This window comes from Thermothelomyces heterothallicus, assembly GCF_042370625.1.
Source record: "Thermothelomyces heterothallicus CBS 202.75 unplaced genomic scaffold P884_scaffold_8, whole genome shotgun sequence".
In the NCBI taxonomy this organism is placed as follows: Eukaryota; Fungi; Ascomycota; class Sordariomycetes; order Sordariales; family Chaetomiaceae; genus Thermothelomyces; species Thermothelomyces heterothallicus.
Window position 1 is genome coordinate 499,134 of NW_027192569.1, and position 13,367 is coordinate 512,500.

The 13,367-nt window shown below is 56.4% G+C and overlaps 4 protein-coding genes and 1 non-coding gene across 5 annotated transcripts; 1 reads left to right on the plus strand and 4 right to left on the minus strand.

The window, feature by feature from the left end:
* Positions 1-108: 108 nt before the first annotated feature.
* On the plus strand, positions 109-1,520 carry P884DRAFT_198131 (uncharacterized protein; the record flags this gene model as incomplete). The annotated part of the gene is made up of 2 exons (XM_069438126.1): positions 109-135; positions 249-1,520. 2 exons carry the CDS (start codon positions 109-111, stop codon positions 1,518-1,520), a joined length of 1,299 nt encoding a protein of 432 aa, XP_069298494.1.
* A 370-nt stretch (positions 1,521-1,890) lies between these two features.
* P884DRAFT_197807 (uncharacterized protein) lies at positions 1,891-2,932 on the minus strand (the record flags this gene model as incomplete). The annotated part of the gene is made up of 2 exons (XM_069438093.1): positions 1,891-2,527; positions 2,655-2,932. 2 exons carry the CDS (start codon positions 2,930-2,932, stop codon positions 1,891-1,893), a joined length of 915 nt encoding a protein of 304 aa, XP_069298495.1.
* A 1,668-nt stretch (positions 2,933-4,600) lies between these two features.
* On the minus strand, positions 4,601-5,769 carry P884DRAFT_298958 (uncharacterized protein; the record flags this gene model as incomplete). The annotated part of the gene is made up of 2 exons (XM_069444658.1): positions 4,601-4,684; positions 4,846-5,769. The coding sequence occupies 2 exons, from the start codon at positions 5,767-5,769 to the stop codon at positions 4,601-4,603; spliced, it is 1,008 nt and encodes a 335-aa protein (XP_069298496.1).
* A 1,218-nt stretch (positions 5,770-6,987) lies between these two features.
* Positions 6,988-7,082, minus strand: P884DRAFT_t71. The gene has a single exon. It is a non-coding gene; the product is annotated as a tRNA-Asp (tRNA).
* Positions 7,083-7,477: 395 nt separating this feature from the next.
* On the minus strand, positions 7,478-10,430 carry P884DRAFT_298959 (cellobiose dehydrogenase; the record flags this gene model as incomplete). The annotated part of the gene is made up of 8 exons (XM_069444659.1): positions 7,478-7,953; positions 8,060-8,153; positions 8,237-8,502; positions 8,625-9,114; positions 9,209-9,548; positions 9,606-10,087; positions 10,141-10,307; positions 10,382-10,430. The coding sequence occupies 8 exons, from the start codon at positions 10,428-10,430 to the stop codon at positions 7,478-7,480; spliced, it is 2,364 nt and encodes a 787-aa protein (XP_069298497.1).
* Positions 10,431-13,367: the final 2,937 nt, after the last annotated feature.

Sequence of the window (13,367 nt, forward strand, 5' to 3'; positions counted from 1 at the left end):
ACGAGAGGAGGAACGGCAATCTATCCACAAATTGTTATACTTTTCATTTAAGAGGGCAACTGAATTTACAGAATTGACGCTGGATACGCAATTCTGAACCACATCGAAATGTGCGGCCGATACGCGCTGGCCTTGGTAAGTCATGATGAAATCGTCTTGAAGGGGCAGATAAAGCCAAGTCTGATTATCCAGCATCGCTTCTCATAAAACTGTGCCAATGGGTGATGGTTTTGCTGACGCGACAATAGCGGCCTTCACAGATCCGCGAGCTGTTACAGGATGACGACATGCCGGTCGACGACGCCCCCGCCGACGAAGGCGACGGCGCGCCGCGGCTGAGCTACAACTTTGCTCCGGGCTACCACGGCGTCGTCTACCGCGCCGACGTGCCCGACCGTGGGGCAGGCGCCAGCAGCTCCAGGACGGCTCACGCTGACCACAGCGGCGTCGATGCCGACGCCGATGGCGATGCTGCAGCCGACGCCAACCTCCAAACTCAAACCCCAGAGAAAGAAGAAGACGGCCGCCAGGCGCCCGCCAAGCCTCACTACAAACTCCAATCGATGAAATGGGGCCTCGTCCCGTTCTGGACCAAGAGAAACCCGGCCTACCCGTCGCTCCTCAAGACCATCAACTGCCGCGACGACTCGCTGGCCAGCCCGGGCGGCATGTGGGCGAGCATGAAGGCACGCAAGCGGTGCGTCGTCGTCGCCCAGGGCTTCTACGAGTGGCTCAAGACGGGGCCCAAGGAGAAGGTGCCCCACTTTGTGAAGCGCAAGGACGGCCGGCTGATGCTCTTCGCGGGGCTGTGGGACTGCGTGCGCTACGAGGGGGAGGAGCAGGGCCTGTACACGTACACGATCGTCACGACCGACACCAACGAGCAGCTGAGGTTCCTGCACGACCGGATGCCCGTCATCCTGGAGCCCGGGTCTGACGCGCTGTGGAGGTGGCTGGACCCGGGCCGGAGCGAGTGGAGCAAGGAGTTGCAGGCCGTCTTGCGCCCGTTCGAGGGCGAGCTGGAGGTGTACCCCGTGAGCAAGGACGTGGGGAAAGTGGGCAACGACTCGCCGAGCTTTGTGATACCCCTTGCGAGCAAGGAAAACAAGGCCAACATTGCCAACTTCTTTGCCAAGGGGACGGCGGCGTCGGCGAAGAAGGGGAAGAAGGTCAGGGCGGAGGTGGAAGTCAAGAAGGAGGAGGAGGAGGAGAAGGAGGGCCGAGACGACGAGGTGACGGAGACCAAAACGGTGGCAGAGTTGCAACAAACCGCGGACGGCGGGGGGATGGGCACGCCGAGGAAAGGCGTCAAGCGGGAGGCGGAATCGCCGCCTGTTACGGACAAGGGAGAGCCGCCCGTTAAGAAGGCCTTATTCGCCAAGCAGGAGTCGCCGGTCAAGGAAAAAGCGCAGGCCCGACCCAAGATCAGTGCCACGAGCAATGCGGCCAGAAGCCCGGTCAAATCCAAGACACGGGCGGCGGACGGGAGCCAGAAGATTACGAAGTTCTTTCGGAAATAGCGCTTAGTCAGGGTGCGCTGCAAAGGGGTTTTGGCGTTGGGAACTTTCGGGAGGAAGGCGTTATGGTTTTGCTACGTCACTTGCTTGCTCTGTTGGGTACGGATAATAATACCCTGATGATCACCCGGTAGGCATTACGAAATCGAATAGGTTTCGTGGGTTTCGGGAAGTATGAGAAAATTGCGCTGAAGAGAACAAACGCGGGTGTGTCCACATGGCGACTAACTAACGCTGGTCTTAGCGATCGAAACTATGCTCTCTTCTGCCCTGTATGCATGGAGATCTGTTCAAGAGCGCCCCTTCAGCATAACATCGCCAACTCCAGGCTAGCTTTTGACGACCTTCCTCGATCTAAACTTTTCCCAATCAACTAATTAATGAACGGTTGGAGAAGGTATATCACGACAAGCGCCACCAATCCGAACAACTCCAGCCACGATATCTCCCTGTGACTGTAGTCGGGTCCGGTCGGCATCTCACATTCATCCTCATAGCACCCGTTCCCCCACTCGTCCGTGGGAGCAGCAGGGGCTGCGGAGGTGGAACCTGGGCTCGGCGCAGAGGTCGAAGTCGTGGTCGGAGCCAAGCGGTGTGGAGGAGCTTCGGGCTTGACGCTGTAGATAGCGCTCTCCGCCATCCCGGCGTAGTGATGGTACGCGTCTGACTTGACGCGGTCCAGCGCCACCCTGAACCCTCCATAGGCGCCGCCTCTGCCGGTGTGGTCCGAGAGGGCGGTGTCGATGTCGGAAGGATCGTCGACGGCTGTTCTGGAATAGGCGTACCCGAAGAAGACGTGCCGGCCTTCCTCGCCAGCCCTGCCCGGGTCGAAGGAGTCGCTGTTGATGCAGCCCTTGCAGAGGAAGGTGGAGGAGACGTGCGTGCTGTTGGCGAAGGTCCCCGCCTTGATGGGGGATACGGTTATCGGACCGGCTGTGTATGGGACAACGCTGGCTGCGCTGTGAGCGTCGGCCATGCGGGCGGCCGTCATTACATTGCTGCCGTTGGCCCTGTACGAACAGGTAATTAGCGTCAGCATGCCTCGTTGGTTTCTACCAAGGTATCTGTATCTCGCCTATCCTCCCACCCTCTCTCCCTCCTCTCATCATCACCAACCAGGCTGGGCCTTGAACTTACCAGGTAACAAGCAGGAGCGGACCGGTCATGGAATCTCCCAGGCTCACGCCTCCCCACCCATCGCTGTGGTTAAGGGGCGCTACGAGTTGCGCGACGAAGTCTGTGGTCGGTCGCCGGGGGGTCACCATGCCGAAGAGGTAGCCACCAGGTTCGCCATGGCCATAGAAGCGGATGGTTGTGTGGATGTCTGTGTAATACAGCCCTTGCCCCCGCACGGCTAGCCCGTAATACGTGAGCAACAGCGTGCTCAGGAGCCTGGGAGGTGTCTGGAGTCGCATTGTCCCGTTGGCGAGCTGTGTCATGCGGGAACGACATATGATGCTCGCAACCCTGTACTTCGAGCCAGGGGATTCAAACAAACGCCGTGTAGGAGAGTAGCAAATTATCAAGATTAACACGCTTGCTCGAGGGGAAGAGCGCAGGCGGATCGCGGGTAATCGAGAACTCTGAGCCCAGCCACCCCCGGTGACTCGCCACGCAGCGTGACGAGTTGTAGGTGATCTCTAATAACAAAAAACACCTAGCCGGCGTGCTCTTCGTCTTGAGTTCAATGTATGGTCACACTTTGGTTGCCGTCAAGGACCGGATTGCAGATCAAACTTGCTATGGCAGGACACGCGCTTTTGTCTGCACCTGGGCACATCATGTAACGGTACTAGCCTGCCAACTGTCACAACTGATCACCTCACAACTCATCACCTCACCAAGTGAGACTTTGAACACGCCAATCTCATGTATATTTGGTTAACAATGGCGCCTGTTGACGAGGTATCTAGCATGAACATTTCCCCCTATAAGACCGGTCTTGTTGGACCGCGCTGCCTCCATACGAGACTCGCAAATAGAACACACCCCAGCGCCCTTCCCCCAAGGAAAAGAAATAAAAATTACCTCCGCTCTCTTCTTAGCAAGAATGCCCGAAAAGAAATCATCAGGCCTCCGGAAGTGGGACAGCCTGGACACGCTCGTGTACTTGGCAGGTGGGTGGCCCCATGACAAGGCCCGGGCTTACGTGCAAGACAAGGCCTTGAAGAAGTCATCTTGGGGCAAGGACATCACGGATGCCACTTATTGGAACTCAAGTACAGCCAACGGATTCTCGAGACCCAAAAGCAAGAAGAAGGGGAAAGAGAAGGACACCCGGCCTGCCGTTCACTTCACCCCGAGCACGAAGAAGTCATGAGGGTTTCGTCGTCTGCTATACGATCAGCATGGAAGTTATTATTATCACGCTCGGTTCTCTTCTAGCTGCGGTGTGATTAAGAGGAGCTACAGGCTAGCTAGGTCTCCAATGCACAGCTCATTCATGCATTGGTTGGTTGGTACGTGAGGGGAGAGCACCAGCCAGTTCGGGTAACTGGCTTTGATCAAGAAGGAATACAGGTAATTATTATATGTGTCGTTTTCACTGCCATAGAAAACATATTTTATTTTGTGGTGACGAACCATTAGACAAAGTAAGGGAGTGACAAATAATTACCGTTGGGGGGGGGGAGGAGAGGGGGGCGGCCGTAACTCTTTCGTGCTTGGTTTCACTCGGCCCTTTGCTCTGTGAGAAGTTGCTTGGGATAATTATGGAGTCTAGGCTGTAAGTAGAGAACATTTGCTGTGGAGGGGAACTGATTTGTTGGGTACTCCTTTTTGCCAGCTCACAGAGCATGTAATAAGCTCTGAATCTCCCATACTGCACTCAACGCATCCACGACAAGCAGTAAGTTTTAGACGCTAGGATCTGTTTGCCTAGACTCATCTAGCCGAGACTAACCATCTGTCCCCCATTAAAAAACATAGATTGCTAGGCGGCTCGAGTCCAACCAAGTCCAACCAAGACCACCGGAGACCACCGGAGGTGATCCATCCATTGGTAATCAATAAGCCGAGCTCGGGACGCTCCTACCGCCACCACAATCGTCTTTGTGCAACTTGTCGTAATCATAAGGCCCTTCTCAGATGTACGCCTCGTACCCGTGCCTGACGGCAATCTGCGCCAAGCGATCCATGCAGGCGGCCGCATCACGGCCCGGGATGAACTATTAATTAGAATCGGGTTGACCCCCACGGTGGTTAGCAAAAGTGGCACAGTAATTAAATAACTAATCCCTGGAGCAAGTCGTAGCAGAGCACGCTTTATTATATTTTTCCCCTTTTCTTTCTGCATCAGAGAGGGAAAGGGAAGAACGGGGCAACTCACCTCGGCCATGCGTTCAAACGCGACCTCCTTGCAACGCAGCAGCAGCAGCTTGACCGTCTCCTGGTGCGTCCACCGGGCCCCTTCATCCTCGCCCGTGCGCTCGGCAGCGGTGACGGCCGGGGAAGCGGGCACGTCCGTGGTCTTGTGCAGCGCGAAGGGGAGGGGAGGGCGGCTCGTGGGCAGCGGGGTGCGGCCCGTCGGAGTCTTGAAGGGCCTGGTGCGGGCGAGCGTGCCGGCGTCGGTGCCGGTGCCGGCGGAAGTGACGGCGCTGGTGCTGGTAGGCTTCACGGGGGTCTCGGCATTCAGGGGCCAGCCGGCGGAAGTGACGGCGCTGGTGCTGGTAGGCTTCACGGGGGTCTCGGCGTTCAGGGGCCAGCCGGCGGCGGTCTGCTTGTGGGCCTTGGTCGCGCCGGGAGGGCTGCAGACGTCCATGTTATTGTCCGTGTTCTGGGCGTGCTGGCTCATCTTGCCGGGACTGTCCATTTCGCCAGAGTCTCTTCCGATATTGTCCGCCTCGTGCTTGCCCGCACCGCAAGAAGCGCGGTCGAGGTCCATCTTGTCGCCGCCATCGTCGACAGCAGCGGCCGCGCCGTGAGCGTGGCCGGCTTCGTTCTCGGCCAGAGCCGACAGAGCAGCTTTGGCAATTGAGACGGCGGCATTGATTGGAGCGAATTTGATTTCCAGAGCGCCGACGGCATTCTCGCCGCCCTTGAAGTGGCAGGCATCAGGGTCCCGGACGCGGACAAGAGTCAGATTCTCGCAAGGGGCAAGGTAAAAGCGGCATTCGGCAGCGGTCAGAGAACTGGTGATGCCGACCAGCTCGTGCATTTTCTTCTCGCAAAAGTCAACGCGCTGGATCTTGCCCGGCGCCGGGTGGTCGATGCAGCGCAAGCACTGGCAGTGACCGATAATCCCTTTGCACATGTTGGGCAGTATTGTAGTCGCTGATATGATTGATGGTTTGTGGAAAAGTTGGAGAGTTGAGGTTTAAGGTAAGACTTGTTCGAGTGGCAGATCGATCGCACAAAAAAGAATGTTGAAGAAAGGGGAGAGAAGGGGGAAGATTGATGGGTTTAGAAGAACGATGTATTGAGGGGGGTTTGTGCGAGACGCGTGACTACGTAGGAAACCCTAAAAGACGTTTTTCCAAGGAACGCGTGAAGGTCGCGAACAGAAGCCGATAAGAAGAAGGCAACAAGTTCAAGGTTGTAAACTGATAGAGGCGCGGTACTCGCGAGCCTTCCTGGTCAACAAGAACAGCTTGGCTCGTGACTCCAGACGCGAAACAAGACGAAATTGCCCAGGCTAGTGATTGCCAGGTGCCCCGTGCTGAATGTTCTCGAAGTTCCATGTATGTCAATACTTATGGCTAGCAGGTCACTTGAGCGTTGAGAGACCAACATTGCCAGTGTCAGCAGCAACAAGGACAATGAGCATTGAACGAGGAGTTCGGATAGCACATGTATTAGCTTGGTATCTAATACGGAGCTGCTCGTTGTAGATGAAGAGACTTAGATACCTCAAAACCTTACCACGCCAACACTCTAGAGGTCTGGTACGGCATGGGTCATAAGAAGCCGAATCACATCTTCCTGCTTGGTGTCGCCAGGCTCACACAGAGCTACAAGCTACACCGTGCGGGTGGCTAGTGATCGGCTGGTGATCAGCTGAATGCTCAGTCTATCTACAGTACTAGCGAGTGATACATCCTCTTAGCAACGTAATGCGAACGTTCTTTGCTTGGGCAGTAATTAATAGTCCCAAGAGTTTAAGCATTCATTTGTCGCGGCTGATGGGAAGGGGAGGCTTGCTCTCAACTTGATCACGTCCTTGAAAACACGCGTGCGCGTATAGGTACCTAATTGACTATCTAACTTTGCACGTATGATAAATGACAAACAGATCGTCGCGTAGGGACGTTTCCAATTCTTGTCTTGTCATAATAGTTATTCTGTGTTCGTGACTGAACCATTCTTATTCTTAGTGTTGCAATTTGGGAACAAGGGAGCAACCACCACGTAAGGAAGCGCGTGAGGATGAAGGAAAGAAAACAAAGGGGGAAACAATCCAAAAAAAAAAAAAAAAAAAAAAAGACCTGGCCTCTCTCGGGAGCAGTTGGCAAAAGATGTAGGATGTGGTGTTCTCTCCCGCCGGGAATTGAACCCGGGTCTCGAGCGAAGTCTTGTTGGCCGATGACCATTGACAAGCTCACATACTGACCACTATACTACGGAAGATCTGTGGGTGTTGGCACCCACGGTAGCTTGGCGAGAGGATGCGTTGCCCTCACTCATAAAGTGGAGATGGCGGCTTGGTTGAGTGGAGTTTAGCACTATCAACATCAAGGAGCCCAACGAATTTGATGAACGAACAGCCTAGGAGGCCTAACTAAACCCACATCTCCATTCTCCACTTCAATCCTTTACATCCCAAAGCACTTGACACTCACTGCTTACACACTGCTCACACAATGGTCTCGAAGGGGGGGATGGACTTGAATTGTCCACATATCAAGAATGTTACATGATCATTCCCCCTTTCGAAAACGGTATTAAATCACCGATCTGTCTCCCTCAACCCATTCTTATTTTCCTCTCTTCCCCCCTTAAGACGGCCAGGCCCAACAGGACCTCTAAGACCGCAGGGCCAGGATGCGCTGCGCCGCCTGCTCGGCCACGATGACGATCATGGCCGACGGGTTGCCCGTCGACATGCCGGGGAAGACGGACGCGTCGACGACGAACAGGTTGTCGGTGCCGTACACCTTGGTGTCGAGGTCGACGACCGAGGTGCCGCCCGAGCGGCCGTCGTCGGTGCCCAGCTTGGCCGTGCCCATCCAGTGGTTGGCCCGGCGGTTGGCCGGCGAGACGATCAGGCTGTTGACGTAGTCGGCCACCGTCCCGTTGGGCGGCGGGAGCACCCACTCGAGCTCGGCCACCTGGCTGAGCGCGTCCACCACATTCTGGATCCCCTGGATGACCGCCTCCAGGTCGCCGTCGTTGTGCAGGTACGGGTGCTCGGCCACCGTCGTGCTCAGCCCGGAGGTGATGCCCATCCGGCCGCGCGAGACGACGCCACGGCCGAGGTACTGGCTGAGGGTCATGGCGTCTGGGAGAGGAAGGAAGGACAGTCAGTACAAAAACAAAGCCACGTCCAGCTTGATAGGAAACAAGAAAGGGGTGTGGGGTGTGGGGGCGGGGGAAATGGTTCTTACGGGTCGAGTTGGTCTTGGAGCTGTCGCCCTCAACACGGCATGTCCACTGGAACTGGCGGGTGATGCCGTCGGACGGCGTGACTTGATCCCACATCTGTGTGCAACACGGTCAGTCCCATTTCTATCCCGGAAGAACAACGACCCCAAGAATCTCAGCGCGGCCGTCAGAAGGCTTACCATAGGGCCGATATTGGGCGCCGCCTGGGCGAGAATGCCGGACCGCGAGTTCAGGTAGGCCTGCTTATCCTCGGTGATGGGCTCGTCCCAGGCCGCGTAGAAGTCATAGAAAACGACATCCGGGTGCGTGATAATGAGGTCAGTGTTGAGATGGTCGATCAGGTTGTGGCCGACGGGGAGGTTGATCCACTCGTCCTTGGGAGTGAAGGTCTCGCCGTCCTTGGAGCTCGCCACAATCTCGAGCTGGTCCTCGGGACCGATACCGCCTAGAGAAATCGGGTCAGTTCATGCGGTCGCACAGGGAAAGAAGAGGGGGAGAGAGAGAGAGAGAGAGAGCGAAGTAGCCGCGGGCAAAAAAAAAAAAAAAAAAAAAAAAAAAAAAACTTACTGCGAAGGAGCAGCTTGGCCGAGCCGAAAGCGCCGGCCGAGAAGATGACACCACCGCCCTCGTTCAGGTTGACGGTCCCGCTGAAGCCACCGTCCGTGAGGCACTCGAGCTCGACGCCGGTGACCTTGCTGCCGCTGCGGACGGCCCTCCGGACGGCAGTGTTGAGCCACAGGTTGAAGTTGCTGCGCTCGGCAGCCGAGGCAAGGTACGTCGCCAGGGGGCCGCCACGCTCACCGCCCGAGAACATGAACTCGCTGTGCGCATAGGTGTGGTTCTTCTCGCCGGGCGCCTCGTTGGCGCTGATTTCCTTCCAGCCGGCGTTGGCCAGGCCCTTGCTGATGACCTCGAAGCCCTCCTGGCGGTACAGCTTGCCGTCCTGCGACGGGTGCGACGTGCCGGGGATGCGCTTGAAGACACGCTCGGTCGCATCCGCGAGATCGCTCGACTTCCACCCTTCGGGGAAGTTCTCGTCCCAGTCAGCGGGGTTGGGCTGCGATGTAATGTTAGCGCTGCTTGTCCTGGGTTCCGATATAATAATAATATCTGGGCACATAGACTCGGTTTCTTCTGACAAGAAACCTTACCTTCCACCACAAACCAGCGTTGACAGCGGTGCCACCGCCGAGAACGCAGCCCGCCATCTGGTCGGTATCGGTGCAGGCGATCCCGGCAGAGTCGACCCAGATCTGGTTGCACAGGCCGGGAACGTCGAAGCGGGTAAGGTCGGTGCCCTCGAGCCACTCGGGCTTCATGGTCCCGTACCACAGGCCGGTCGAAGGGGGTCCCTTCTCGATGAGAAGGACCTTGTGGCCGGCCTCGCTGAGCTTGTCGGCGACGGTGATACCGCCGGCCCCGGCACCGACAACGATGTAATCATACGTGTCCTCGGGAGCCGGAATGCACTCCTTGTCGCCGGGGCCGGTGCTGACATGAGTCAGCAACTGTACGCTTTCCCGGATAGAGGAAAAAGAGCACACTTACCCATCGCAGGTGGTCTCGGGCGTGGTCGTGGCCAGCTTAGCCCACTCCTCGTACGAGTCCGAAGTAGCACCCTCAAGCACCGCACCCCACTGTCCGAAACCGTTATCATGGAAACCGAACTCGGCCGTGTCCGGGCACGTGGGGCCCGTCACACCATCCTTCGCGGCGGCGCGGCCGAGGACCAGGTTGCCGTTGCTGGTCGAGACGTTGCCCTTGGTGCCGTCCTGGTCCCAGGAGAAGCAGTTTTCGCAGCGGAACAGCACCTCGAAGCTGTCCTCGCTGACCGAGGAGGAGATCTGGGTCAGCTTGGCGTCGCCCGTGTAGAGGCCGGGGAGCGTGTAGCCGGTGGCGTAGCGGAACGACGTGTAGACGGTGTCCTCGCTGGCCCAGGCGACCAGCAGCAGCGCCTGCGTCATCTGGCCGGACTGGCCGTGGGAGATACCGCACCAGCTGGGCGAGGCGGGATCGGTGATTTGGCAACGCTGCGAGAGAGGTGAGCCGGAAGCCCCGGTTTGCGGCGCCGCGCTGAACCTACCAGGAGACCAATGTACTCGGTGGCATCCTTTTCCAGCGCGTCCGCGGGGAGGGTCAAGCCAAACGTGAAAGGGGCGCCCTCGGAGGTGGTCCACGTCTTGAATTGGATACCGGTAGCCTCATCGGTGTAGGTCCCCTCGGTCATCTGGGCCGCACATTGCTGCAGTACTTGGGGGACGATTAGCATCTCCTCGGCATTCACTGGGGGGGAAAACGAAAAGGCTCGTGAGGACCACACTTACACAATGTCGCCGCTAGGGCGGTCGCCCCAACGCGGCTGAGTAGCTTCATTGTTCCCAACGGAGCCAAGGTTCAGAAAACTGGTTCCGTACTTAGGCTGGGCCAAGGAAGGCAAGCACCCGTAATCTCTTCCTTTCTCCTTCCCGGCCCTAAGAGCGGAGGTCAGGAATAAATATCGGTGCCTGGTTTGCCACGGCAGAGCCCCGCGGCCTCCGCGCCTGCACTCCGCATGTTCGCAAATGCGTCGACGGGACGGCTCTCCGGGAAGGGAAAATCGGATGGTCACCGATAGGATGGATCCCGGCGGAAGAATGACGGCCTGGCACGCCTTGTCTCACGGAGGGGATCGGGACCAGATAGATTGGGTTGCAGGTCGGGAGTAGTATAGCCTCATCCATAAACATATGAGATCGGCGTCGTCCACCGCGCGAAGTTCATACTATGATATTAAAGGGAGCGTGTAAATTGGGGACTCGGGCGTGGGGTGGAGCTTCCCCCAGGCTTGCGCCTGGGTGTGAGCCAAGCTGATGGACAGGGGCTGCATGGCGAAGCGAGGGGAAGCAAGTTGGCACGCGGAAGCAAGCGCCGATTTCGACATGCAGCCCTTGAAGCTCCCGTCCCTGAACCCCCCACCCATGGCCGCACTCCTGGGGGTCTCTCGCGGGGCATTCTCCGAGAACGAATCAGCGACCTGATCTCGCGTATCAAAGCATCAGCGCATCACAGTAAGCATCACAGGTTATGCACAAGGCAAACAGCGTCCGGTGATTCGAGGGGAAATGCGGTGGAACTGACCGAAGGGAAAATCTTCGATTGTGCGGCGGATCCGCGGCGGCCCGGATGCAACTTTGATTGCGAGACCTTCAACGGTCTTCTTCGAGGGGGAACAGCGGTGGGCCACAGGAAGCTTCAGCTGAAGTTCGATGTTTCCGCCCTGCATACTCCGTACCCTACTGTGGTTGCCTACAGGGAACGCCCGGCTGTTCCCAGCTGCTGCGGGCTTGCGAGCCGCCCTCTGCATATTGGCGTAATACTTGTAGTAGTGTATAATCGAGGTGATTGTCGGTTAGAAACTCGACGGGAAGTCGTTTTTGGCTCGCCTTTGTCCGGTTCTAGAAGAAATCCATTTGGCGCTGGAAGCGGAAAATCTCGCCCACTTTGGATAAAATTCCCGGCCGTGCTGAACGCCGTTCTGCTGACCACAGACCCCTCAGTCCTCATCTATCTTTGACCTCTCAACCTCGTTGGGGCCCCATGCTGCCTGTCAATCAGCCTATACCCAATCAACTTGCGTATAGTAAGCAGCGGTCCGACGGCCCAGCCGTCACATGTGCCGTTTGACGGTGCTCGGTAGATGCCCAGAAGTACCCCTGCCTAGTGTATCGACATTGGGTACAACTATAGCGCAGGCACAAACAACCCAATAATCCGTATGTACGGATGACATCTATCGCTGCGAGTTGCTCGCCATGTTGGGAAGAGAAAGTCCTAGTTTGGACGTACAAGTGACCTCTAGAATGCTTATCTCAACTTTTTTTCCCCGGAAAACGATGAAAGTCCTTCGGAATCCTGGATGCAGATATTAGGCGTTCTAGAACGAGTAAAAGGAAGTCCCGATCGAAGAGAGGAGAAAAGGAAAGAAAAGACAAGAGCATCAGAGTGGAATGAAAGGTCAGAGGGAAGAAGGAGTTTGACAGTCGCGGGGCTCGACTCTATTTTGACCACGGGGAAGGATCGATCGCCGGATGACCGTGTGCAACTGAGCGAAAGCCAAAAATATAACGCAGCGCTGTTTCCCTATGGCAGGAACGTGGTTAATCATGTTTCGGTACGGTAGAAGTGCGCAAAAACTTTTAGATGTTGGAATCATCAAATTCTGTTCATTACTCGATACTCGAAAGTGTCACCAGCACCTAAATACCTCCTTCGGACCTCATCCGTTTAATACGCAGTGGCCAAATTTCGAAGGTCCGCAAGGCGTTCAACGTGGCTTGGTAGCCCCAGGCCGCCGGATAAGCTGTCAAAACTCGCAATGCTACGCTTCCCTTCGTATTGTACTACAGATACTCGATAGCTGCCTAAGAAAGAGAGACCAACCTGAGGAAGGAAAGTGACAAGCTTGCTGATGTTTTTCAATGCCCCGTTTTTTTCTTTCTTCGCTAGGTGGTTTTAGAATCCATATCTCGGCGCGCATTTTGCGACGAACACCTCGGATACGTTCTTACAGTCTATCATTTGAACCCAGTTTCGTCCAGGCATATACATTACCAAATGTGGAGCCGATAATTACGTGCAGTCTTCAGTTTCCTTTCTTTGCGCTTCAGGCACCTGCTGATTCTCCAGTGGATACCGTCAGTCAAGAACGAACGGTCTTCGTTCGGGGTATGCCACTTGATTGAGTTTCACTGACTTTTCTTAACCACGGTCCTCGTCGTTGTTTTGAGCCTCCTCCCTTCATCGTTCCTGCTTCTGCGTGCTCGCAGCATCCGCTCCTTCTTTGCTCACTTGGAGAGCCAGTGCATGTACAACACATGTACTCGCGGACAAGGAAGTATTTGTGGAAGCGCCAAATCAGAGCTCGCAAAACTCTCGAACCCTGCCTGATTGCGGCGTGCATCCTCCTGGACACCATGGATGCTTCCGAGGCCCCCGATCGCTGGACCTGGCGATCCGGCAGGACCCCGCGCACACTCCGGGCCGAATGTGGCAGTGACCGGCGCTCCCAGATCTGGTCTCGCCGATCACTTCTCGGCGTGACCGGGGATATGGTTTCGCATTGTTACATGCACGGCAAAAGGGCCCGACATCCCGGCAGGATCAAGAAAAAAATGAATGCGTGCACACAACACTGGTGAAGTGTATGGAAGACAGTCTGCGAGTCGCAAACGAGCTGACCTCGAGACGCAGCTGATACATGTATGACAAGCACTAAGCGAGCGACCACGAATCCTCTCGGCTCGAAAAAAACCTACCCAAAGAGTCGTCGTC